General features: G+C 50.6%; 3 protein-coding genes across 13 annotated transcripts in view; 1 reads left to right on the forward strand and 2 right to left on the reverse strand.

Moving 5' to 3' along the window:
* The window catches only part of ASH1L (ASH1 like histone lysine methyltransferase), a 216,842-nt gene extending 211,569 nt beyond the window's left edge, over positions 1 to 5,273 (forward strand). For 4 of the 5 annotated variants that reach the window (XM_089913940.1, XM_030759569.2, XM_030759568.2 and 1 more), the window contains one exon: positions 2,858 to 5,273. In XM_089913940.1, coding sequence (XP_089770066.1) covers positions 2,858 to 3,015 — 158 coding nt within the window. In that variant the 3' untranslated portion in view covers positions 3,016 to 5,273. Of the gene's footprint in view, positions 1 to 366; positions 2,244 to 2,857 lie in introns of those variants that run through there. The other variant, XM_022559688.3, reaches the window with a different exon arrangement.
* On the reverse strand, positions 1,723 to 14,633 carry RUSC1 (RUN and SH3 domain containing 1). 6 transcript variants are annotated; one of them, XM_022559693.3, is made up of 11 exons: positions 14,381 to 14,633; positions 12,232 to 13,679; positions 11,544 to 11,954; positions 10,433 to 10,531; positions 10,187 to 10,263; positions 9,888 to 10,062; positions 9,706 to 9,811; positions 9,467 to 9,513; positions 8,234 to 8,783; positions 7,384 to 7,512; positions 1,723 to 5,866 (listed from the first exon to the last, which is right to left on the reverse strand). In XM_022559693.3, the coding sequence occupies exons 2-11, from the start codon at positions 13,595 to 13,597 to the stop codon at positions 5,698 to 5,700; spliced, it is 3,129 nt and encodes a 1,042-aa protein (XP_022415401.2). In that variant the 5' UTR covers positions 13,598 to 13,679; positions 14,381 to 14,633; the 3' UTR covers positions 1,723 to 5,697. The 6 variants fall into 6 exon arrangements, with proteins under 6 accessions (XP_022415401.2, XP_022415400.2, XP_089770160.1 ...); XM_022559692.3 differs by having other exon boundaries at positions 10,181 to 10,263; XM_089914034.1 differs by having other exon boundaries at positions 10,181 to 10,263; positions 11,544 to 11,978.
* Positions 14,634 to 14,736: 103 nt separating this feature from the next.
* Positions 14,737 to 25,045, reverse strand: FDPS (farnesyl diphosphate synthase). 2 transcript variants are annotated; one of them, XM_022559698.3, is made up of 10 exons: positions 24,925 to 25,045; positions 23,620 to 23,782; positions 21,626 to 21,766; positions 17,404 to 17,484; positions 17,134 to 17,256; positions 16,679 to 16,767; positions 16,512 to 16,584; positions 15,731 to 15,808; positions 15,496 to 15,630; positions 14,737 to 14,994 (listed from the first exon to the last, which is right to left on the reverse strand). In XM_022559698.3, the coding sequence occupies exons 2-10, from the start codon at positions 23,758 to 23,760 to the stop codon at positions 14,794 to 14,796; spliced, it is 1,062 nt and encodes a 353-aa protein (XP_022415406.3). In that variant the 5' UTR covers positions 23,761 to 23,782; positions 24,925 to 25,045; the 3' UTR covers positions 14,737 to 14,793. The 2 variants fall into 2 exon arrangements, with proteins under 2 accessions (XP_022415406.3, XP_022415405.3); XM_022559697.3 differs by lacking the exon at positions 24,925 to 25,045 and adding an exon at positions 23,858 to 24,918.
* Between the last annotated feature and the right edge of the window lie 1,844 nt (positions 25,046 to 26,889).

Consider the following 26,889-nt stretch of genomic DNA (forward strand, 5'->3'; position numbering starts at 1 on the left):
AAAAAAGGAACAGTTCTTGGGAATTCCCTGGCCGTCCAGTGGTTAGGGCTCAGCACTTCCACTGCAGGGGGCATGGGTTCGATCCCTGGTCGGGGAACTAAAATCCCACATGCTGCGCAGCATGGCCAAAAAAATGATACAGTTCTTTCATGGACCAGTGTTTAGTTATATCTTGGGAATGAAACTGGGAGGTGAGAGGATCTCCTCCCTGGAGAACAGCTTATTTCATTTGGGGCTGGAGAAGGCCTAAATTGCTTATAGGTCAGAAATGGAACCATTGAATTCCTGTGATCTCCTGAGAGCTCAAATCTGGAATAAGGAGTTGGGAGGGTAGTATTTGATGAGCCTCCTTGGTTCTGTTTTCAGCCATCGATGTGACCTACTTGCTGGAGGAAGGATCAGGCAGGAAACTTCGAAGGCGTACTTTGTTTATCCCAGAAAACAGCTTTCGGAAGTGAACCTCAAAGAATGAGAACCTCAAGCATCTGGGATCCAGTGGAGCTAACAGTCCTGCCTCCTGTTCTCTGAGTGTAGACAGGGGTGGGAAGGGTCCGTCCAGCAAGGGGAATGGGGCCATGTCATTGACATTAGGTACTTAGTAAACCTTGGAGCTAGTGGAGAGGAAGAGGAAGGGGATCTGTCTAAACAGTTCAGTTTAACTTGTTTTCCTCTCCATTGCTTCACCCTGAGGGTTAATAATGTAGGGTGGAGGGCAGAGCACATTGGGGATGACCAGAATCTTTTGGTACTTTACAGCACTTGCCCCTCCCCACAGCTTGGGCTTTTCTGTGTCATCCTCTGATCCTGTAGGCATTGCTAAGAAGCTGCTTCCTATACCCAGGTATAACTCAAACTCCAAAGGGATAGGGCCAGGATCCCCACCCCTACCCTGTCTGTTCTCTATAGGCTCCAAGAGCTACCCGAGACGTAAAACAGAAACAGTAGCTGGGCCTTGTTCCAAATCCCTGAATAGGAAAAGTTTCTCTCTCCTCTTTTGCCCAACCAGGTCAAAGTAAAATGTGAGTTGACAACTCAAAGCACTTGTTAACTGCTGCCCCCTCCCTACCTCTACTCCCCCAAATGGAATCATGGAATAGGGAAGGCCCCCATGGGGTCAGAAGGGCACAGTACTTATTGTAACTATTTTTGTTTTAACCTTCATAACCTGCCGAACATATTTTTTTCTAATGGAAAGCCCAGGCCCCCGCCAGCACACGTGCTGTTTATGCGCTATGGTTCTTGTGTGTCTGCTGTGCTGTGCGAATGGAGATTCGTTTCAAAGAAAAATCATTTTAAAACCTACATAAAAATGAACTCTAACCACCCCCCAACAAAAGTCACTACATAAACTGTTGAGCAGTATTCACCTATCAGAGTATTTGTTGTGAGTGTAGATTATCAATTGAAAACACTACTTCTTGTTTTACTTGTACAGTTTTCAATGTCCATCTCTTAAAGAGACAGTGTATTCTCCCCACCCCTAGTTCCATCTTTCCTCCACCTTCCTGATGACTTCATCTTCAGGAGGGATATCCAGGGTGTCACCTTCCTTCCCATTCTCTTGACCAGAAGTTACCAGATAATACTGTCTCTTTAAAAATAAAATTTAAGAAGCTTTGTTGTCTTTTCAGACAGACATATGCATATACGTTTTAGGTGTTCTTATAAGAGAAAAGATGGTTTTTAAATGTGCCAAGTTGTGTGTGTATATATATATGTATGTATATATATATATATATCTGCTGCGTGATTAGTAAGCAATACAATAGTTAAACATTTTCCCATTACTTTTTTCTAATATTGGACCAATGCTCTCCTAATTGTACATTTCCTCTTATGATGACGACGCTCTGACTTGTTTAGGTAGAAACATTGACCACCTTCCATTCCATTGAATCTTTCTTTTTCTCCTTTCTGTGTCAATCTTGAGGAAAAAACAAAAAAAACAAAAGAGACAGGGGATGCCAAAGATCCCCTTGAGCAGAGAAAAAGCAGAATAAATATTTTATTAAAGAAAAAAGAGAATTAAGAAAATAGTTTGGAGTATTTTCTTACTGTAGAGAAGCACTGTACATTACTAAGAGACCTGGGTATAAGATACTCACGTGTGGAGCTGGGAAAATCGCATGTCCAAGCCCGTTTGAGTGGTTTCTTTTGGTTTTCATTGCAGGGAGCCGGGTGGGAGGGAGGTGGGAATAGGGGCACTTTGGGGGTCTCCTTTTAGTCAAAGCAGGAAAATGACAAGAAAGAGATTAAAATTCAATATTTCCTTCAATAGTGTTAAACACTAAAATTTTAAAAAAGACGAAAAAAGAAAAAAAAACTTTGTAAAATGCGAGAACAGAAGCAAAAGACACTACGCTCTGTCATTTTATCTTTCTTTTGTTGAAAGACTAAAAACTGAAATGTTTTTTAGACAATCAAATGTTAGGTAAGTGCAAAAACTTGTTTTTTCTTACTGGTGTAGAAATTAATGCCTTTTTTTATTTTTCGGTTGTTTTATAATAACGAATAAAAAGAACCCCCTAGCTGCCAGGTGGGTTTTGGTGTTTGAAATGCGGGGCAAAGCACTACATCACTGCAAATAGATACAGAGTTAGTCTGCATGTCTGTAGGCTGTGTGATTGCGGAAAATATAAATGCTGCTAATATATTTCCTTTTTACAAAAGCATATCTAAATAGATGATTGTTTTGATGTTAATCTTTGTAAATTATGTATTACCAATTTTAACATTGGATGTAATTGCATAAAAAGCTTGCATCTCAATCCTTGAAAGTCTAGTATTAAATGGAAAAAACTTTTCCTAACTACAGAGTGATGAGCTTGCTATTTTTTTCCTCTTTCCTATCCTCCAGTTGTCTTTCAAGATCTTCTCCATCGTGTTTCCAAAGAGATCTGTTCAAAACCACATCATCAGCATCCTGGGCCCCACGTGGGCACGCTAACCGCTGTTGACTACCGGATAAAGCCGTTTCCTCGATATTACAATCTTTTTGGTCTGGGCCCAGCCTAGCCAATCAACATAATCTTCTACATCACTACCCCTTGTAACCCATAGACATCATAAGTTTATGCTACATTTTCTGGGCCACTATGTTAGACCATTTCCACTGTAAGCAATTGACACGTATTCATTTATTTAGTCTTCACAACAGCCTTTTTGGTTGGTACCAAAACCAAATTTTATAGATGAGGAAACTGAAGCAACAGAGAGGTTAAGTAACTCACCCAAGATCTTGTAGCTAGTTAATCCTCATAATAGCCCTCTGTAGTTACTATACCCATTTTTGTAGAAGCAAAAACTGAAGCTCTGGAAGGTTAAGTATAACTTGCCAAAGATCACCTAGTAACTAGTGTTGGAGCCAGAACTCCAAAATCTTTATGTTCATCTGCAAATAGGAAAGTGTCAGAAATAGCCAAAGCATGATCCTACTAAGGAAGATAAAGCCATTCCTGCCAACAACCGAAAGACCTAACAAAATCTTGCCCCAGACAGGAGTCAGACATTTAGGGTTTGAGTCAGCTAGACTATAGTTGCTCGGAAGCATCAAGACAGCTGACTGCAAGAGCTCAATCTCCACTCCTACAAGAACTTGGGGTTCGTCCCACTATCACACAACAGTCTATTCATGGCTGGCTGCAAAAACAATACATTAGTAGTTTTTTTAATCTTTAATTTTTTTAACTTTTAATATCCCTTTAATACCTACTTACAGCTGTTCTAGATAATATGTAATGATAATAGTACAAAACTAATTTCATATCAATGTTTGTCCTATCTCAAGATGTCCTGCAAAGGAGGTCCCCTGTTGTGTTACCTGAGAACCATTAGGCTCCAACTGCCAATCACCATATCTCACTGATGCTCTGACAGTATTGTTCTATGACTCCTCCCACTTTTGAGGATTACCCACTATAAAACCAGGCACATAGGGATAGGAGTCAGGAAAAGGAGAGGGCAGGTTGAATCACAGGAAATTAAAGCTCTATATCAGTAAAGGATTTCTGAAACTTTAGAATCATGCCCCCCCCACAAAGATTACTCTGTAGATCTCACTTTAAGAAATATTGGTCCCAAAGTCATCTTTTATATCTACTATAAATTAAAACTTTATAAAAACAGAACTTCTTTTTGCAGGAGTAATCTGCAATTGAAGAAGCATCATAAACTTGAGTACTCCCGCTCTTAAGAATATAACTATGAATTCCCAGAGGCTCTCAGAATCCAGTTTGAAAAACGTCACCCTAGAAAACACCTGAAATGCAAACTAAGGTCCAAAACTGAGAGGGCTGCCAAACACAGAAAGCAAAATTAAAGCAAGGCGCAGATGAATAACATAAATTGGCCAGGAATGGGGAGCATTAAATCTTAGAAAATGGCAAAAGTATGAGACATCTGATTCTAACCAACCCTGCCCGAGTATTTCCAAAGCTTCAGATCTAAGATTTTTATTTCCTCACGTCCTTTCTCCTAACACCAGCCCGTTGTGCTCTTAACCAAGTTCCCAAAGATGAAGGAAAACTTAAAATTTCTTTCCTCTGTTTCACCTCATAGTTCTCAGCTTCTCCCTAACTTTCCTGTTGCCTGGTTATAATTATAGCTTTCTATTCTTCTAACCTTTTAGTGATTCTCCTCTAGGCAATCATTTATAGTGATTTCCAGCCCCATCCTCCAAGCTCTAGAGCATTTAGCTATTCTCATTTCAAAAGCCTGAAACTCATTAACTCCTAACAAAGTAATAGATGTCAAGTTATTATGCTTCCTAAAATTATAGCACCACAGAATGGTGATATTAAATAGAAAAAAATGTGTCCCTTCTTAAAACCTTTTAATCCTTCCCATCACCTCAGATAGTCTGATAAGTACAATTTCATGGACTAGTCTTCCCATCTCTCCCATATCTCCTCAGGCTCCTACCATATCAGTCTCACCAAGCAAAGATATCAAGTCTCAGGCTAGAGAGGCACTTCCTGCAAGTCAGGCACCAACTGGGGACTACTTCATCATTCCTAAGGGAACAGAAAGAACTAGACCTGGGCTAGGAAGGAAGCATCTCCCTTGGGCTCCCCATAATACGGCCTCCCTCCCCTCCCCCCTAGCCTATGTCCTGAAACCGACAGTGACAGACACGTTCAACTCCCACTCTTTATTGGGACAAAGGAAGAAGAAAGCAGACCGACACCACAGGCCCACCCGCCAGGGGTGTCCAGACTTCAGCACCTAGTACAGCATGAGTATATCATAAATACAGGCAACATGGGATGGGTGAAGTGGGTAAAGTTTCCATACACAGGAAGAAGCCTAGAGGCCCTTCTAGTCTTGGAAACTGAGGCATATACTGCACTGGCACAGTCTACTTACAGATGAAAAAGATAGAGGGGGGCGAGATTTCCATTTTGCAGATAGGGAGCTATTCCCTACTGCGGATTGGAAAGAGGAAAGAGATTGCATGGAGGGAAATGCCTTTTTATACATCTGGAAGAAGAGCAGATTTCACCTTATAGATGGGTATGGGAGGGAAGGAGGAAAGTTTATTTTACATGTTAGCAGAAATGGATGTGGGAGGAAAGTGTCATTTTGCAGACAGGGAAAGTACTTCAGGGATGATCAGTTTACATGGGGGAGAGTTCACAGGCCATTCCATTCCCAGGTGACAGGAGGGAGAGAGGTGCAGGAAAGGAAAAGGTCCTAGGCCTAGAGAACAAGAGAGGTGTACCCCACAGGCACCAGCCCCTCCACTCCATCCTTCCCACAGCGGAGCCAGTCCTCATCCACAGTGGCGATGACATGCAGCACTTCCCCATGCCGGAAGCTCAGCTGGTCAGGTCCTGCAGCATTGTGGTCACAGAGAGCTCGGACTGCCCTATAAGGAGCCAGAGGGAGATGCTGGGATGAAGTGAGGCAGGGGTGCCCAGCTGTCCCCAGCCTCACCTTCCCACTGTATGGTATGTCCCTGTTGGTTCAGCTCAGTAAACATCAGTTGGGCTCTGGAAGAGACATGGGGACCATCTATCAACATGTTGATTCTATTTGGGCCCCCAGCCCTCTCCTGAGCTCCAAACCCACTCTTTAGCTGCTTATTTGATGCAATTTGCACTTCTCTGGTGCTTCAAATTCAACATATGCAAACTAAATGACTCATCTTAACCCTCCAAACCAGTCCCCTTGTGTCCCCTATAGTGGTAAATGGCATCACCTTACACCCAGTTGCTCCTGGCAAAAACCAGGCTGTCTCAGTCTTTACATCCAATCGATCACCAAAACCTGTTTGATGTTTGTATCTCCCACCACTTTATTTATCTTTCTCTTCAACCCCACTGCCATTGTCCTCATTTAGGCCTCTATACTCTTTCTCTGGACCACTGGCATATGATCTAACTGGTGTGCCTGAATCTTGACAACGCTCTCCAGCTCCATTCTCCAAACAGCAGTCAGAGAGCTGTTTAAGTCTAAAACTTAAAACTAGCAAGCCTGTTGTCACCAGACTTAAGACCCTTCAATGGCTCCCACTGCCTTGGAGTGATGTCCAGATTTCTTAGCTGGCCTGCTGAAGCCATCAACCTCCCTAACACCACTGCCAGCATCCTCCACTCCAGCCACAACTAATCATGTACTCATAGTTCCTCACTTACCACACCTGGGCTTCTCCACCTTTGCATCCTGTTCCTTCAGATGCACACCCCACAACATCACTAGGCCTTCTCTGAGTCCCCAGACCTGGGGAAGAAGCCCTGTCTCTATGGCTCCAAAGGACTCAGTCTTCCTTTCCTAGAGTCTTTCCCACACAGAATTGTAAATGCTCGTTTATTCACTGGTATCCCCACTGGAATACAAGCTCCTTGTGGGCAGGGACTCCAACAGGTTTTCCTTTGCATTCCCTCCCCCAGCATAATGCTAAGCACATAGTAAGTACTTGAAAAGTAATTGAATGGAAAATCAAGAAGCCTAATTCAATGGATTGAGAGAACTGAAGCCAGACCCTAAAGTCAACGCAGCACCTCATACCAAATTAGAAGACCCCACTAAAGAGAAGAACAGTGCCCCAGTGGACACACGTGTGCATTCGTATACACATAACAGTAATAAAAGTCACCACTAACTGGGCACCTTCTGTGTGCCAAATACTTTTATATTGAATAAAATCACGTTTAGTCTTCATGACAACCATAACAAAAGTATAAATTATCCTCTTTTTACAGAGAAAGAAACTAAGGTTCAGAGAAATTAGTGTCACACCAATAATAAATAGCAAAGATGCAACGCAAACCAAGTACTGACTTTACAGCCCAAGGCCATTTACACCGCCTCCCATCCACTCTGTGAAGACAGAAAAACACATAGGTATAACACGCACACCACTTTCTCCCCGACCCTCCTTACCTGTGGGTCTGCGCTGTGCTGGGTGCTGAGACCTCAAGTTCCTTAGGAGAAGAGGGAGTCTCGGGAGGTGCCCCCCGCTTCACCAGAGCCAACACACTCACTGTCGGGGGCAGCCAGCTGGATGGTCTCCTGGAGGAAAGGATGCAGGGTCACAGAGGTCAACCCACCTCCATAAAAAGAACCCAAGTACCCAGGACTTTGGAGGGAGGAAGAGGCTGAGGGACGCCAACTGTGGTTCAAAAGAGGTCAGGATTGGTCACTGCTGACGGCAGAGTGGCAGTTGTGGGACAGTTACCTTTAGGGTGACTAGGGAGGTGACAACGAACGTCTACAACACCAAAAACTACAAAGGGACCTATGGAACCAGCAGGCTTAGATCCAGAGGGTCACTAGAGAGTACCTGAAGCCATTAAAGAGCTACCAATGGTCAAAACCTAGAGCAGGAGTTGGCGAACTTTTTCTTTTTTTCTAAAGGGCCGGAAAGTATTCTTGGCTTTGAGGGACAAGAGGCAAAATGGACAATATTACACAGGTATTTACATAACTGTTAAAACTTAATGACTTAAGAATATAACCATTTTTACTTCGGGGCTGTAGAAAAGCCAGACCGTCAACCTCTGACCTAAAGGATCCCTACTGAGTTTCAAATTGGGGTGACTGAGGGAATTCCGTGGTCCAGTGGTTAGGACTCGGCGCTTTCACTGCTGGGGCCCAGGTTCTCAATCCCTGGTCCAAGAACTAAGATCCCACAACCTGCGTGGCGCGGCCAAAAAAAAAAAAAACAAATTGGGGTGACTGAGGCCTCTGAGGGGAGGTCAGAGGTCATGGAGAGGACCAGGGACCCCATTACCTGGACTTTGGGGCTCCACTCTCAGTTTCTGTGAGGCCCCCAGGCACTCCAAACAGTCTCCCCAGCCATACGCCTCTGCCTGGTGCAGCTTCCTCTGCGGGCAGGGACCTCTCCTGTGCGACCTCAGTTGCAGTCCTGTGATGCCTCGATCCCCATCGGGGAAGAGGGAAGCCCTCGGTGCCGCCAGAGGCGTAGACCCGGGAAGCCTGGGTCAGCTGCTCCCACCAGCTGCCTGGGGTAGGAGGGCTTGAGGGGGCCGAAGGGCCTGGAGGGGTCTCCCCAGAAGCCCCCCGGAGGCTCTGGGCCAGCCGACCCCCCCAGTGCAGCATGGCTTGCACAGTCTGCTGCAGGGCTGGAGGCGAGCCTGGGGGGTCAGGGGCCTGAGGCAGGCCCAGGAGCAGGTGGTGGTGGTGCTCAAAAAGCAGGTCCAGGTGGAAGGTGAGCACCGACAACGGCTGCAGCAGGAGCAGCAGCTCCGTGGACAAGGAGGGGCAGCCGCCCCGGGCCAGGGAGAAGAAGCCGGTGGGCAGGTACAGGAGGGACAGCAGGCCTGGGAAAGAGCAGGCTAACATCAGCCCCTGCTCTGGGCCTAGAACAGAGCATCAGCCCACCAATCGCGAACATCCTCCCAGGCCTCTTACTATGCTGGGCACTGGGGCAGAGAGAGGGGGACACGGAGGGGTGCAGAGCTGCCACATCCCCGCCCGTGTGGAACCACGGCCTAGAGAGGGAGACACACGTAGAACGTGTGGTGACAAATCTATAACGAAAAGGAGGACTTGAGGGCCATGGGAGCAAAATGGGCGAGCGGGGTGGGGAATGGGGGTGAGTTAGCCTAGTTTGAGGTGGGGGTGGAGCCTCGCTGAAGAAGGACCCAAAGGATGAATGAAAGTTAATGAGGGGGCAGGAGGGGCAGGAAGCCCTATTCTAGGTGGAGGGACCATAAAAATAGGGCCCTGGGGCAGGAAGAACAGGAAAGGAAGACTGTCACAGGACCAGGGAAAGCCCCAGACCTGAAGGCAGCAAGCAGAAGAAGGCAGAGGCCAGATAACCAAGACTTTGGAGGTTACAGTGAGGATTTGGGTCGTTCCTCCTATGGACAATAAGACTCCTTGAAAGAGTTTTAAGCAAGAGAGTAGTAAGATCTGGCACCAGGGGGAACCAACAGAAGAGATCCCTTCCCCCACCGGCCCCAGCCTAGCACCCCCATCCTCTCCCATCTGAGCCTCTGACCTGCATCTTCCTGGAGACTGGAAAACCACAGCTCCAACTGCTTAGTGCTGGGGGAGAGAGGAGGGAACAGAAGTTCAAGGAGGTGGAGGACTCCAGCCCCCTGTGGGTGGAGGATGGGAGATGAGACTGGAAGAGGGAAGACCTTCTCTGGGGACATGGGGCACCCACCATGTGTCCCACCCATGACATTCCTGCCATCTCCAGGCCATGGGAGGGATGCCAGAAAGAAGGCTACTCACTTGAGGAGGCCCAGGATGAAGGCATGGAAGCGGCTACGGCTGCTTCTTAGCAGGGCCAGACGGCTGACCTGGCCATACAGGGTTCCGAGGGAACGGGCGCTGGAGCCTGAGGACACAGGGCACAGTCAGCCAGGCCCAGTCTCTGCCCCCGCCCGCCCAGCCCCACACTCTCCCCGCTTCACCTGGCTTCACAGACGCCTCCACCACACTCCAGGGGCTGCTCCGGCGCTGCCCAGTGATGAGGTCTTTCCGGAAAGGCTTCAGCCCGTCGGCCACCAGGGCATGGAGGGCCGGACAAAGGGTGGTCAGCACGAGGTGCCCCACATCTGGGCTCAGACGGCTATCCCCCAACTGGGCCTGGAGGCAGTGCAATGGGCATGGGTCCAGAGATACCTCCAGCCTTCTCCCCGCCGACTGCTCCTGCACCTCAGAGCTACATTCACCTCCTCAACCCCAACGCCCTTCCCACAGGCACCTTCACCTTCTGCACTAAGTTCCGGGCGGCCCCAAAGTGCGAGATGATTTTATCCACTGAAGCGCTGACAGCTATCAGGAGACCTGGGTGGGGGCCAGGGAAGGGAAGAAGCGTCAAAGCCCCCTGTCTCTCCCTAGGCAAACCCCAATGGACTTGGAGAGCCCGGTTTACACAATTTGACCCTGAGAGAGGAGGGCCTAAGCGAGGGGAAGTTGATTCCCAAACCAAGGGTCGGAAGTCAGGGTGTCCTACCTTTTTTCTGCTCCTGCAGCTGGCCAGTCCCACTCTGGGCTTCTGCCATCCACAGTCGCTGGTCCCCGGGGACGCCGGTGAACGACCAGGAACTACGGACTGGGGTAAGGGAAGAAGAACGCAGTGACACTTACCAGGGGTTACCCCAAGGACTCCAGGCTTCCACACGGGTCATCTCCCGCGGGTCTGCAGCATCCCTGCCCTTCAAGTCTTGGGAAAGGGAGCACAGGTCTGGGTGGAGCATAGGGCAGCTCGACCCGGGCTCCCAGAGTGAAATCCTGCACATATCTCAGCACTGCCATCCTGCTCCCCACTTCCCGGTTCCTATTTCCCTTCCTCACGGCCCAGCTCCTCGATCCCGGAAGTCCCGACGTGGGGCAGCCGCGCTCACCTCCCGCCTGCCAGGCAGAGGCCTGTAAGGCGGGAGATGACAGGGCGAGGGAAGGGAGGGGCAGCCTTGTGCCCGCCGCCCCGGGGCCCTTGTCAGGTCTGCAGGGACCCAAGGAGCACGTGGGGAGCCTGGACCAATGGAAAGACAGACAGACGGGAAAGGGAGGAGAGACACGGGGAGAGGAGACCCAAGGATTGGGAGGCTGGAAGGCGCTGGAAAGGGGAAACCGGGGTCCTGCGCCAGCATCTCGGAGGAGGGCGCCCGCTGCAGCCCACGTGGGCCTGGCCCCATGGAGAAGGAGTGACCAGAACCCCCTCAGCCAATGAGCTCAGCGAACTTCACCCTCTACCCTTCCCGAGCACGGTGGGGATCAGGCTCGAACTGCACTGGCCAGAGAATTCCACAGAGGGTGTGACCCAAGGTCCTTACCAATGGACTTGCTGGGACTCCCTTAAACGCATGAAAGCCTGCTAAGCCCGTATCCACTATGCCTGGGCCTCGAGGGAGGGTGGCCGGGCCACGAAGCGGAAAAAGCAGCAACCTTTGCCCAGTACAGGGAGCCAGCAGGGCCAGACTCCCCAGTACCAATGAACTTAGAATCCGCCCAGGTTGAAGGGCAGGACCCAGAATAGGTCTGGGCGAGGATGGGTGGGGCTTTGGAGTGGGCGGGGCAGCCCCGCCTGAGGCGTGGCCCGCGGGGCTGGCCCGGGTCCTTCTTACGTAGCCTGGGAGGAGGCGGTGGGCTCCTGGTCCAGCGAGGGGCCTTCGGCGGACGAGGTGGCCGTGGCAGCGGGGGGGCGGGTACCTGGCGGAGTGGGGAAGCCGCGGCGGGGAAGGTGCTACTTCTGGGAAAGAGCGGGGACAGCAGCAGTGCCAGCTCAGGGCTGGCCAGGCAAGGCAGGTCCCCCCTAGCCGGAGGCGAATAGGCCCCCACCGGGGACAGGCGGACAGGCAGCAGCTGCTCCTCTGGGGAACTCGGCGCCCCCAGTAGCCGCAGCCCAGCGCCGGGCCAGCCGGCCAGAGGCGCCAGGAGCAGAGACCCAGCTGCGGCCGCGCCCCCACCCTCCAACAGGGGGCGCCCGTCAGCCGAGAACCGGAAAACCAGAGGCCGAGGGAGCGGGAGGGGACCGGCTGCAGGCAGGATTGGCGGGGCAGGTGCGGAGGGGAAGGAGGCCAGCGGGATGGGCAGCCAGGCAAGGAGGGGCGGGAGAAAGAGGGAGCAAAGAGTTAGTCCCGTAACCCAAGGACCCACCCAGTTTCCCTTTCCCGGAGCGCTCCCTGGTAGAAGGGGACGGGAAGGATGGGTGACACAGAATGGAGGGGAGACAGGGGGTGGGGTTGGAAGCTTTGGAGGTGTGGGTGAGGCCAAAGCCCAGCCCTCCTCTCGCTACCTCCTGTGGCCTCTTACCCTCAACGCCGGCCTGCGGGCCTGGTTCCTCCGGCTCCTTTGCGGCTGGGGCCTCCTCACCAGCAGCTGGGCTCCCCGCCCTGCCCTCTTCGGGCTGCCCCTCTGCTATGGGCTGCAGCCCAGGTCGGTTCTTCTTCCTCCGTGGAGGGACGGGTGGAGGTGGGGGCCGGGGCGGGACCAAGGCCCAGCCAGCTGGGGGGTCTCGGGGCGGGACTGGCGGGGGCGGGGCCCGGCTTCGGGACCTGAGTTCCTTGAAGGTGGTGACTTCCCGGGGAGGCGCCGGGGAGCCACCGAGCGACCCCGTAGGGGGCAGCTCGGTGTCTGGCGAGAAGACGATGAGCCAGTCACTGCGGTCTTTCTTGGCCTGCGGCACGAGGGGCAGCCCTGGGCCCCGCTTGCGCTTCTGGGCCAGCTCGTGGAAGGACGTGATTGTCCGGTGGGGCACCGGCTCCTTGCTGACGTCACTTCTCCATTCCCCATCAGTTTTCCCTGCATCTGTTTTGGAACCCGTATCAGTTATTCCTGTATTGGTCTTCCAACCGGAGTCGAATTTTCCAGGTTCAGTTTTCCAGCTAGAGTTAATATTCCCATTGACTTTCCAATCAGAGTTATTGTTCTCAGTGATTTTCCAGCCAGCTTCAGTTTTCTCTTTGTCAATTTTCCAAATGGGGTTGATTTTCCAACTGGGTTCGGTTTTCCCAGCATCGATTTTCCCATCATCAGCCTCTAGGAGGTCAGAGGTAGGGAGGTCCTGCTCCTCAGCCTCATCCTCTTCCTCTAGTCCTGGGGAAGGCAGGTCCTGGCAGGTGGTCAGGGCATTGCAGTTGGAGTCCAGGCCAGGGCCAGGTGGAGAGGAAGCTTCAGAGCAGGAATCAGGAGAGCAACAAAAGCTGTCTGGGGAGCAGGCGCCTGGACCTGCAGAAGCCAGTGGGGAGCCTTGCTCCAGAGGAATGATGCTGGGCTGAGGGTGGACATCCTCATTGCCAGGGAGGTCCCTGGAGTAGACCGAGATGGGGGACTCATCAGGGCTAAGATCTGAGCAGGAGCTGAGAGAGGAGGAGCAACCCGGGTCTGAGGGAGAGGCAGCCCCCTCTTCGTCCTGTGCTGGGTCCTGCCGGTTTTCTAGGCCTGGCCCATGCTCCTGGCAACATCGGCAGGGAACGGCTGGGCTGTTGGAATTGGCGTCCACCAAGGTCCCGCTGCAGGGGCCTCTGCTCTCCTTGCCCCCAGTGTCACCTGGGGGAGGGGATGTGCTCAAGGGCCCCTCCCGAAGCTCTGGACGGCGGGACAAGTGCAGGCCCAGAGATACATGCTGGAGGTGGATGTGGTTGAGGTTGCAGAGTAAAGCCCTCTGAGGGGACAGCATGGTGCCAGCGGCGACGGGATGGCCTCTAGAGAATGAGGAGGAGCCTCTCACATCCACCTACCTGGCAACCGCAGATGCAGCCCTAGAAGACAGGGATGGTGAAACCCAGCCAGTGAGGGAGCGGGCCGCGGGAAGGACACGGAGGTGACTGACGGCTGGGGCAGGCCTGGAAAGGCGCCTTGGACAATATTTAAATGAGATGCAAATAGACATCGACTGGCCATTAGTTTCCGCTGCAGTGTTTGCAGGTGGAGTGGAATGTAACCCCCCAGGAATGGGGCGGGGAGGGTCAGAGAATGCGGCTGCGCTCTCGATCTCCTTGGAGGTGCAGGGGCTTGGAAAAGAATGGGGCCCAGAATGGACTCCGGGTCCTCTCTGCTGCAATCTGGCTCTGCTCCCCGGCCTGCCCCTCACTCCCAGGGGAAGGGGTCAAGGGACGCCCCGCCCAGATGCTCTGAAATTGGGTGGTGGGGAGGCTCGTCTGGATGGTTGATGCAGGAAAGGGGCGGGCGTGGGGGAAAGGACGGAGCAGCCGTCATCATGTCAACTCCGCCTGGCAGTTAGGCCAGCCGGCACAGACCCCGAGCCCCAGCCTCCAGCCACGGTGCACGTTCACCCTGCTCCGAAAACCAGCGCGTCTATCCATTCTCTCCCCATTTGTCTCTATCGTCCAGCTACCACCCCACCCCTTCTCTATTCATTTTTTACCGCTAACCTCTCTTGCCCCACCCCGCGTGCCCCAACCCGTCCATCCACACCCACAGGACGACGAGCCATCCTCACCAGGGTCCTCCTGCAACCGCTCCAGCGTCTGCTCCTTCGCAGCTCGGGTCCCCGCCCGGCCTGCACAGACTGGAGGGGAGGGGAGCGGAGCTGGGACGACCGGCGCCAGCGCTGCGCAGCCGCGCCCCTTCACGCATGGGCGTGGCGTGGCTCAGACCCAGCCCCCAGCGCTTGACGTCTCGCCTGTGTCACCCACCCAGGCCCGGCTCAATGGCTTTTGATGCATCCTAAGCTTTCAGTCCCAAGGGGGTCCTGAAGCCAAGGCCCGAGGTCCTCGCTTCCATGCAACTGCCCCCCACCCTGCCCATTCTAGACAGAGCTGCGCCCCTGGCTGGCACAAGCAGGAACAGAAGAACCACAGGTTAGACAACAATTTATTGAGAGCCTCCCCCTCCACCTTCACAGTCTCTAAGTCACTTTTTCCGCTTGTAGATCTTGTTTGCTAGCCCCAGGAAGATGGCTGGGGGCAGGGGCGCAGCATACTGCTCAATGAGACCCATAATGCGGCTGTAACTGTGTTCCTCGTACTGCGTGAACACAGCCCGAAGATTCATCTCCTCGTATAGTGCCTTTACCCGGGCCACCTTCTCGGCCTCCTTCTGCCCATAGTTCTCCTGAAGGATTGGAGGCAGGAAAATGGGCTTATTAATCTCCCCCCAGCACCTCCAGGTCCCCTCTCCTTCCCCCATCCAGATATTCCAGAACATCTCCAATGCCATTCACTCCATCCCTGCCTCCAGTTTCAAGTGTCTCTTAGTATCTAAGATCTTGAACCTCCCCCTCCCCCTCCCCATCCCAAATGCTCAGATAGTGGCTCAGGCCTCAGTTTCCTCTAGTCCAGGGTTTCTCAACCCTTGGCACATTTGAAATTTTGGGCTGGATAATACTTTGTGTGGAAAGTTACCGTATGCATTGTAAGATGTTGGGCAGCATCTCTGGCCTCTACCCACTAGAGATACCTGTGGCACATGCACACACACCAAGTTATGACAACAAAAAAATGTCTCCTGACACTGCCAAACGTCCTCTGGGGGGTCAAAATCACCCTCACTGAAGAACCACTGCTCTATCCCCTTTTTCAGCAGCTCAGGGATCCACAGCCCTCTCTCAGGCACCTGCAGGATCTGGCGCTGTTCCGGAGAGGCCCGTTGCAGACACTGAACCACCAGCCAGCTGCACTTGTTGTCCTGGATGTCAGTGCCGATCTTGCCCATCACACTGGGATCCCCGAAGAGATCAAGGTAATCATCCTGGGTGGGGGCAGGTGCAGAAAAGGAGGAATGAAGAGGCTCCAAGGCAGGGAAAGAGGAGTTGGAGCCTTTTCTCTGCCAGTGCCTCATGCCTTCCTACCTGAATCTGAAAGAACTCTCCCATCTCCAGCAGGATCTTCTTGGCATTGGCATGCTCCTTCTCCCCATCAATGCCTGCCTACAGTGAAAAGGGGATTAACAAGCCATACACCAGAGGTGCCTTCATCTTCCTGTGGCCGCTACATTCCACTAGGTCTTGCCCCAGTGCAGCCCCCAAATCTTCTGTCCTCTCCTTTCAGACATCCCTGGCTTCCCTGATCTAGGAAGTCCTGACTGATGGTCCAGCCCCTATCCCACTTATTTTAGCTAGGTCTTCCTGTGAGTCATAGCTGAGGTGAGTCCATTCTGGAGGCCCTCAGACTATCTCTTCTCTCACAAGGCTCAGTCCCTGAGTCACTCTGATCCTTCTTCCTAATCTTTTTGCCATTTCCAAATTCTTTCAGGATGAAAAGGAAACTTGGAGAAGGTCAGCATAGACAGTTAATCCCACTGACCATCTCCGAATCCAGTCTCCTCCCTCTCAGCCTGAATTATATCCTCCCCACTCCTATCCGTACTCAGATGGAGGATTTATTGTTCCCCCTTGATGGGCCATCCACATTCATATTAACCACTCAGTTAATTTTCACAATAGTTCCATGGGTGGGGATTTTTATCCTCATCTTACAGCTGAGGAAACAGACTCAGAGAGGTTAAGTAACTTGCTCAGGATCACACAGCCATTCAATGGGGGCACCAGACTGTCCACAGTTGTCTGCCCTGTGGCCTCCTATCCAAAAGCCCACATGGGCAAGGCAGCAAGGGTCGGGAGGCTCACTCACCATATACATAGCAGCAGCTACAGGAAGGTAAAAGGAGTAGAAAGCTGTCTTGTACTTGACAATAGATTTGTACCTGAGTACGGGGAGAAGATAAACTCCTCAGAAGGATAATGCCCCTGGCCCCAGCCCTCCCTCACTGTCCAGATATGGTTCCCATCGTCCCTCACCTCTTTTCAGTGAATCTGCCAAGATCTACATTGCCCTGGGGGGCCGTGATGAGGTCCAGGGTCTGTCCGATCTCAGTCTGATAAGAACTCTAAGGAAGAGGAAAATGGCCCATGACCTGGGCTTTCTCCAGGGCTGGAGAACCCTGAAATCTTGGGCCCTACATCCCATACCAGTTGACACCTGGGCAGTCAGAAAGACAGCAGGAGGGAGAGAGGGGCCCAAGACTCAAGGCCCATCCAGTCACACGCACAGTCCCTTACCACTCCTCAGTCACAGAGACACAGAAGCCCCTCTCGCCACCACCACCCTCCCCAATTCCCTTCCTCAATTACTTCCCCATCCAGGCAAACCGAGGTATCTCCTGTGTCCCGAAACAAGCTAGACGAGAATGTCCTACAGAGGCCAAGGCTACTGTGGGCAGCCTCTGGGCACTGAGCCCTGGTCTGCAGCACACCTGCAGGAAGAGCTCAATCAGGTTCATATAATAGGGCTGCTCCCGGCAGTAGAACTTCAGCAGGCGGTAGACACATGCTTCCAGAAGGAAAGCATCATTGATTGCATCCAAACCTATGCCTGGCTGTCAAAGACACAGAAAAACAAGCAATCAGTCTTTGGCCTAGACTCATACCAAGAACCTGTAACTCTGAACACCTCCACAGGCTCCACGTGACCATCTCCCCGTGGCCTGTTCCCATGCCCACCGCTACCTTCCCGCCCACTTTACCTTCTGATACCAGCAGATCTGGCCCCGTCGGGTGAGGGATGAATCCATGATGTCGTCTGACACCACGAAGAAGGCTTGGAGCTAGGAGAACGAAAAGTGGAATAAGAGCCCCAGGGCTCCTTATTACTGTTCCTTCTACCAGCAACAGAGCTGCTGCTTTTGAGAATCACTGAGCTGGTAAGGAAGGTCAGGATGAGGAGGCCGAGGACTTTTTTTTTTTTTTTTTTTGGCCACACTATGTGGCATGTGGTATCTTAGTTCACCAACCAGGGACTGCACCCGTGCCCCTGCACTGGGAGTGTGGAGTCTTAACCACTGAACCACCAGGCAAGTCCACCAAGGACTTTTCGTCTGTGCTGTGGGACTTTGGAAAGTTACATGACTTCTCTGGCTCAGGCTTCCCAACTATAAAAAGGGACAAAAACTCCCTTGTTTTCAAAGTAAGAGACACAACAGATCTCTGACATCTCCAGACAAGCAGCCCTAGACAATCCCTGGTATCAGGGAGATGATGAAACATCTTCATATACTGGACTCTCTTGCGAAAAACTTCAGTGAATGCTTCAAGTAAGATTTCTTCATGCAATTTGACTTTACATGACTTGTGGAACAAAAAAGCCTGTTCCTGTGTCCTCCCCGGGCACTCTGCTTACCTACTCCAGTGACCAAGAACAAAACCCCACCTCAGGGAGCTCGTTAGGGAGCGCAGGTCTAATAGGATGGAACTCAAATCTGACTTCCGGTAACTTTCACCCATGGGTCTTAAACATCATCAAAGGGCTTCCTCTTCTGAGTGCCAGCCTACTTGAAGGTACCCAAACGTGCTGGTTCCCCACAGGACTGTGAACTCCTTGGAGGCAGGGCAATGTGTTTGTCCCCCTGGCACTCCCAGAGCCCAGCACAGCATGGTCCCAGAGTGGGTGTGTCATAAATGTTTGTCTAAGAAATAAATGAGAGAATGAAGCACTGTAACGTCCCCCAGGATACTTCTTGCAGTCAGGCTACACATTCCGGCTCCTTCAAACAGCTTTTGAAGACATGGTTTTTGTTTTTTCTGGGTTTTTTTGGCTGCACCACGCGGCTTGCGGGATCTTAGTTCCCTGACCAGGGACTGAACCTGGGCCCTCAGCAGTGAAAGCGCCGAGTCCTAACCACTGGACCACCAGGAATTCCCCGAAGATATAGTTTTGAAATCTTCACCCCACCCTGATCCCTGTATGTGCTCTAGTGGATCTGCATCGCTCAGAGGAAGTGCCCAACACCACCCACCAGCTCACGTGTGGGCAGAGAAAGGGTTATGGCGATCGCTGCTCTTGTTCCAGGCGAAGTCCCTCTGCACCTTGACCTCTGACTTCGCCCTGGGGTGGGACCTGGGTTTTCCACACTGGGGGCACACGTTTTATTTACGATGTGTTTATTTGGAGTGGCATTGTTCCCCTGAAGCCACAGGTCCACTGCCTCCCCTGAGTGATTACAAGGGCCATCTGGTTTCAACCAGCACCACTCAACCAAGATTGTCTCCAAAGGGCGTTCATTCTGTGGCCTCCCTCAATCTTCTCTGCCCCCCAACTGCACTTTCTATTTGTTAGGAGAACTTTAAATCTATAGAGATGGTACCACAGAACTGGGTTGAGTTTTTTTAGTCATCTTCCCAGGTAGGTACTATAGTGGGAAGTAATGGGAAATATACCACATTACCTATGTAGCATCCTTACCAAAATGTTTACCCTGATTATTTCCTCATGATATTAATCAGACTGGATTGTGAGATACTCTACCAAATAATTGGCCTGGACTTTAAAAAGTCAACTGTGATAGAGGAAGTATTCTAAAGACTGGAGAAAAACTACCAAATGCGATACATTACTCCTGCTTGGATCCTGGATGTTAAAAAAAAAGAAAAGAAAAAAAACCTATAGTGGACAATTGGGGGGGATTTACAAGTATTTAAATATGGAATATACATTAGATAATATTTTAGTACCAATGTTAAATATCTTGGATGTTGCTATGATCTGGATGTGTCCCCCACCAAAATTCGTATGTTGAAATCCTAACCTTCAAAGGTGATGGTATTAGAAGGTGGACCCTTTGGGAGGTGCTTAGGTTATGAGAATGGAAGCCTCGTGAAAGGGATTAGTGCCGTTATGAAAGAGACCCTACAGAGCTCCCTTGCCCCTTCCACCTGAGGACATAGCAAGGAGATGCTGGCTATGAACCAGGAAGAAAGCCCTCAGCCGACCGTGCTGGTGCCTTGATCTTGGACCTCCCAGCCTTCCGAGCTGTGAGATATAAACTTCTGTTGTTTATAAGTTACTCAGCCTGTGGTATTTTGTTGTAGCAGCCCAGACAAAGATGTGATAACAGTATTGTGGTTACATAGGCAAATGTCCTCATTTTTAGGAAGTAAATGCTGAAATAGAAAAGTAAGAGATTGAAGGAGATGAGGTAGAAGTGAAAGGAAGATAGAAGCAGAAATTATAACAAAAATCATCCAAAACAATGGTGGACAGCTCAAATGGAATCTTGGGGAAGTGACAGAAGTACAGCTGCGTTTAAGAAAACACGGGGCGGGACTTCCCTGGTGGCGCAGTGGTTAAGAATCCGCCTGCCAATGCAGGGCACGCAGGTTCGAGCCCTGGTCCAGGAAGATCCCACATGCCGCAGAGGAACTAAGCCCGTGCGCCACAACTACTGAGCCTGGGCTCTAGAGCCTGTGAGCCACAACTACGTGAGCCCATGAGCCCACGTGCCACAACTACTGAAGCCCATGCGCCTAGAGCCCGTGCTCTGCAACGAGAAGCCACCGCAATGAGAAGCCCCCGCACCACAATGAAGAGCAGCCCCCGCTCGCTGCAACTAGAGAAAGCCCGCGCACAGCAAGGAAGACCCAACGCAGCCAAAAATTAATTCATTAATTAATTTTTTAAAAAAAGAAAACATGGGAGTTCCCTGGTCATCCAGTGGTTAGGACTTGGGGCTTTCACTGCCAGGGCCCAGGGGTCAATCCGTGGTCAGGGAACTAAGATCACGCAAGCCGCATGGCACGGCCAAAAGAAAAAAACACCCCCAGATGCACCCAGTGCAGCTGAGGTTAACAGCAACCGATTCTACCAGGTGAGCTGTTGGCCCCTCGCACTCTCGCCTCCCTCCACCCCACAGCTCTGCCCCTCTCCTCCTGCCCTTCCCTCCTTGCCCGCCCTCTGTGTTTATGGGCTCCTCGGCCCCTCCAGATCCCTAGAAGGGCACCAGGGGCCCTTCACCAGGGGCCCCGTCCACAGTGAGGCCATCGTCCTTCTACCTCCTTGGAGGCAAATCCCTATTCTCCAGCCCCATCTCTCTTACAGGCTCCAGATTGGAATTTCCAACACCTGCAGGACAGACAGCTCCACTTGACCTGCTCATACAGAGAATGCGGTGTGGCCGACTCAGCTCGTCACGTCCTCCCTCGGGCCAGCTGCTCCTCTCCGCAGGCCAGAATCACCCGTCATTCGCCAAGCCCTGAGCGTCTTCCCTCCTGGGCTCACTGGCCCCCTCCTCAGGGCCTGGCACCACCGCCCCCAGAACCTGGTGCCCCTGTCGCTAATGAAGACTTTAGGCCAGGCCAGCAAACCATACACCTTCAAGGGCCAAGTGAGCTTGGAGACAGGAAGATGTGGGGATTGGAGCAAGATAAAGACAGACCCACACATGTCCTGTCTTGGGAAAGTGGCCTCAATTCAACTTCAGCCAACTGTTGCTACATGGGACTCTGGACCCAGATCTAGCAATTTTCCAAGTAATGCTAGAAATCTGGTGTTTTATGTGAAATCTCTTCTTTGTTAGATTTAGGGAACTTAATTTTAAAATATTTTCGAAAACTACCAATGGGCTTCCAGTTTTCAATCTTTGCCACAGAATAACGTTCTAGAAGAACTATCTTACTTCTGCGGCTGTCCTCTGCTCAGAGAAAAGAGTTGACAACTTTATGGCCAGTTCCAAGGCCCTGGCCCACAGCAGGTCTACAGGTGAAATGTGTACCCACTGGCAAAAGAGTTTCCCCACATTTGTTAACCCTTGGAGTAATTCACTAAGTCTGGCTGCAGCACACTAGAGGCACAGAAACACAAACAACCAAGAAACCAAGTTTCAGGCCCATCCCTCCTTGCCCCACCCCATCCTACCCAGGGTACCCCCACTCTAGTAAACCTCGTCTTCTCCTGCCCCTCCCCCTCCCTCTTACCAGTTCCACACACCAGCCCACGGTCAGGGCCCGCCGGAGACTTTCAGCATCCTGCTTCCTGGGCTCCACCAGCTCCCGGAACGCTACCAGCACTGTCAAGCCCCGATGGTACTTGCCTCCGATGGCATTGTACTCCAGGACCTGGGGGCAAGGGCAGAGCGACAAGGCATCAGGGTCTACAGAGCAGCTATTCTGAGAGTTCTCCTTGCCCTTTCCCACTTCCAACCATGAGACCTAACTTTATCCTCCTCAACCCTGACCCCTCCTTCAGGCAGCCTCTGGAATTGCTATTCTCTTGGCTTCTTCCCAAATCCTGGAGCACAGCTAGAAGTTCTCCAGTCCCCAGGCACTCTCTGCATTGCCTTCTTCAGTACACTTAAAGGCTCCATACGGGAGATTAAAATCTGCTCCCAAACCCAGGACAGGGCTTGAACTGGGCGAAAACTCTGTATGTGCTACTGATAGGGACAGAGTAAAAGGACAACGTAGGTAATTAAATAGTTAATCCCACTAGGGGACTGTAAGTAAAGAAAAAAAGTATGGGAGACCCCTGTAAGTTAATGATCACTGAAGAAAGCAGGTTCGCTTAACCACAAAACCAAGCAGGCCTGCTCAGCAACAAAACCATGCAACAGAGCATAAGATATGCCCCAAAACAATAAAATAATGGTGGCATGAGACCCACATCCTGCCCAGTGAGTTCAGTAAGTTAATGACCCCTAGAACATGCTCTCTGCACACACAAAAAACAATTTATGGAAAGGCGACATTTCAGTGTAAAAGACCCTCATTGTACTAAGACCTGAAATAATCGTTCCATAGTGCCACGACAGTCCTGGCTTAAACATGTAGGGACAAGAAAACTCCCCTGCCCAACCCGGAGGAGGAGGTGATGATGAAAGCATGACATCTACTCAAGAATGAGGAAGAAGGTGGTTTTGTCCTCCTCCCCACTTTTCCTTTGATTATAAAACTGTAGCCCACAAAGTTCTTGGGGTGTGGCACCCTCTCACCCACTGGCTTGTAAGCCTCACAAGCATTCTATTCTAATAAATCACTTCTTTTCTATCACTTTGCCTCTTGCTGAATTCTTTCTGCGCTGAGACATAAAGAACTGGAGCTCCTCAGAGCCCCCAGAAACACCACCTAGTGGCTTCACTATGGGAATGGTTGGCGTGCTCACGTCTCTCCTTCACCCCGTCCCCAATTCTCCTAACTTCCCCTTCACAGCCCATTCCTCCTTTCTCAGCCACCTCCTCCAACCCACAGTTCAACCTATCTGCAAATGAAAAGCCTCTTTCACTTTATTAAAGGCAAGCCCCCTACCCACAGAGTTGGCCAGAGGACAACTTGGAGGGGACCGAGGTTGGGGAACCCACCCCCCACTCCTCCAATGGCATTCCCCTCCTGCTGGGGCTTCTCATTGTGCCTTCTGCTGCCCTGCTGTCAACCAGATCTAATTCACTGGGAAGATTTCCCTTTTAATCTCCATCCCAGTGTAGACAGACATCCTTTTCCTTAGTTCCCCTCAGACAAATGAGACAGCATTTACAAAAAGAATTACTAGATACTCCAAAAGAAAAAAAGAATTAGGCACCTTAAGTATCCCAGCAATAGCTCCTGTTCTAGAGCAGGGGTTTCTGATGATACACTAGCTTCACTCAGGTCCACTTCAGACTGCTTCCTCCCAGGTCCCTGACAAGGTAGCACCTTAATGATTTCTGGACACCTAATTCCCTTTCTCAACAAAACTAAAGACTTACCAGGTTCAAGGCCCTCCACCCCCATACAAAGCAGTCTGGCTGGCTCAGCAGAACCACAAGGCAGGATTGATCGGCTGACTAAATATACCTGCCCAGGCCCCAGCCCCTCCAGAGTGGACCCAGAGTCACTCAGATAAAAGCCTGCTCCCATACCTGTCAAAAGCCAGAGCTGGATCCCACACATGCACAGAGAGCGCAAAGGTTCACTCTCTCAAGTCGTAAACCCCTCACCTCCTTGAGTCGGGCAATAGCATCTCCTGTCTCTGGGTGTCCAATGTCCTCCTCAGTCAGCACCTTGACAATCTGGGAGAAGTGCTGGATGAAATCCTGCCTTTCTTGGGCATAAACATCCAATTTCTGGTCTCCATTCATTCTGAGGGAGGAGTAAAATGCTCTGACAAGAGGGAGGACAAGTCAGAAAGCTAACCATCTGCTCCCCTCCCCAAGGCCCCTCCCCCGCCAAACTCACCGAGGCTCCTCTGTCCATGCTTGGCACCAGCAGCGGGCACTGTGCCAGGCCCCCAGGACTGGGCACCCATGCACCAGGGAGGGCTGCCGTAGGGAACCCAGCCACCTCTCCCGGGGTACCCAGCAGGGGGCTGGCAGCAAGAAGAACCCCACAGATCTCAGCCAGCGGGACAGGGGCAGCATGGGGGGTGGCATAGGGAGGGGGCATCAAGCACTCCCTGCAGGAGCAAGCACCAAAGGCAGATGCACGTTGTCAGCTCCCCGGGTCACCCTCCAAACTTTCACCTCCATACCCAGAATGCCCCACTCTCTTCTGGGCTGAGCTTGAGGGCATTTACAGAAAGAAACGCAGGGAACAAAAAGTATGGCTGGGTGACCAAGGCTCAACTGATCACACTTAAAATAAGACGGCTAGAACTTAATGCCACCTAACTTTATCCGGTTGAGAAACCGTCAACGCCTCTTCCAGGGAGCCTCTGGAATTGCTACACTCTTGACTTCTTCCCCCAAGTTCTGGAGCACATGATAAAAGAGTCCACAGTAAAGGACCTCGGGACTGGGGGCTGGGAGGACCCTTAAATCACCCTATTTTATGGAGGTCAAACTGAGGCTCTAGGAGATAGGAAGATACCTGGGGAGGGTCAGCGCCAAATCTAGAACACAGGTCTCCCCTGGTAGGCGGGGAGAGGGGAGCGCAGGCTCTGAGATGCCTCAAGAAGAGAAGTGAAAGAGGAACCCCTGGGTGCTATGGACATGTAGCCTGGGGCTCTGGGACTGGGCGTCCTGAGCCTCACAGAACTGGGACTGCGCAGACAGCCTCGGAGCAACACTGGGTGGGTGGGGAGCGTTCGCAGCAGAAGAGCAAAGCAGGGTGCAGTTATCCTGTGGGGTTTCAGGAAAGCACATGGCAGAGTTCAGGAGTTTCTGCACATCCACAGTGTCAGTCGGTCCACCAACCCCCAAAACGGGGGTACTCTAACACAACAGACTGGACCTCCTGTGCCTTAAAGTATCGCTACAGAGGTAAGGCCGAGTTTCTAACCCCTGCCAGCCCTCGACCTCTCTCACCTGTTCCTGGACGCCAGTTGCTGCTCCAGATTGTTGGCTGGGTACTCCTAAAAGCCGGACCGCTCGGCGCTCAGCTCCCTGGGACCAGTAGTTCTCGATCTCCTTTCACTCTAGGTAGAAATGCTTCATTAGACTACAGTTCCCGACATGCCACAGGAGGGACAAGGACCACGCGATCTAGTGCTGGCTGGCTGGGCGGAGACGAGCCACACTGATTGGCTGCTTCCCCTCGTATGAGCATGAGGCCCTGTAACCAACAGCCAATGGAAGGGCTGCGCTCAGGGCCGGAAGTTAGGAGGAGCTGGAGTGGGCGGAGGGTGGGGTGAGGATGGATGCAGCCGAGGTGAAAGCGAAACAGTTTGGGAATTCCCTGCGCCCTAGCTCCGAGCTGTCACCTTTACTACGCACTTAAATTTTCATTATCTTCCTGTGCAGTTGAGTGGCACATTACTAAAAACCCAGCCGGACCAGCTTGGTCACTTACAGGTTGTCTAACTTAGGCAAATCAGTTAACTTATCTGAGCCTCAACGTTGACTTCCTTGAGACTATCTCCCCTCACGTGTTACATGAGGATAACACTGTGATATAAAGTATATAAAGTGCTTTAAGTGCTCAAGAAAGATAAGACTCAGCAGAAACTAGAAACTTTACGCTTACACACACACACACACACACACACACACAAAACACTGCTTACCCACCCATCATGGGTAAATATAAAAGCTAAAACTATGAAAGGCTTAGAAGAAAACCTAAGGGTAAGCCTTCATACCTTGGATTTGGCAATAGATTCTTAGATGTGACACCAAAAGCATAAGCAACAACAACAAATAGATAAACTGGACTTCATCAAAATTAAGATCTTTTGTATATCAAAGAACACTATCATAGGAGTGAAAAAAAACCTACAGAATATTTGCAAAATATTTGCAAATCATACATCTGATAAGAGTTTAATATCCAGCATATATTAATATAATATATATATTATATAATATATATATATTATATTATATATATATTATATATAATATATATAATATATATATATTAATATATGCTGGATATAATATCCAGCATATATTAATATCCAGCATATATTTAATATCCAGCATATATAAAGAACTCCACAACAAAAATACAAACAACCCAATTAGAAAACGGACAAAGGACTTGAGTAGACACTTCTCCAAAAAAAAATATACAAATGGCCAATTAGCACATGAAAAGATTCTCAATACCATTAGTCATTAGGGAAATGCAAATCAAAACCATAATGAGATACCACTTTACACTTAGTAATATGGCTATAGTAAAAACAAAAAAAACCTGAAAATAACAAACACTGGTGAGGATACAGAGAAGTTGGAATCCCCATACATTGCTAGTGAGAATGTAAAATGGTGCAGTCGCTGGGGAAAGCAATTCGACGGTTCCTCAAAATGTTAAACATAGAATTATTATATGACCCAGCAATTCCCCTCCTAGATACATACCCAAGAGAAAACAGAGAGGCAAACAAACGTGTACAGCAATGTTCATTGCAGCATTATTCACAACAGCCAAAAGGTGGAAACAACCCAAGTGTCCATCAACAGATGAATGGATAAACAACATGTGGTATATACATAAAATGAAATATTATTCAGCCTTAAAAAGGAAGGAAATTCTGACACATGATACCACATGGATGAATCTTAAAGGCACTGTGTTAAGTGAAATACACCAGATACAAATGAAAAAATACTCTATGATTCCACTTACATGAGGTACCTAGAGCAGAGACAGAGAGTAGAATAGTAGTTGTCAGGAACTGGGGAGAGGGAAGGATAGGAAATTATTGTTTAACGGGTATAGTGTTTCATTCTGAGAAGATTTTAAAAGTTCTAGAAATGGGTAGTGGTGATGGTTACACAACAGTGTGAATACACTTAACGCCACTTAGCTGTACACTAAAAAAATGG

Source organism: Delphinapterus leucas, chromosome 1, assembly GCF_059928025.1.
Source record: "Delphinapterus leucas isolate spDelLeu-1000000601 "Yukka" chromosome 1, BTC_Dleu_Yukka2, whole genome shotgun sequence".
NCBI classification, from domain to species: Eukaryota; Metazoa; Chordata; class Mammalia; order Artiodactyla; family Monodontidae; genus Delphinapterus; species Delphinapterus leucas.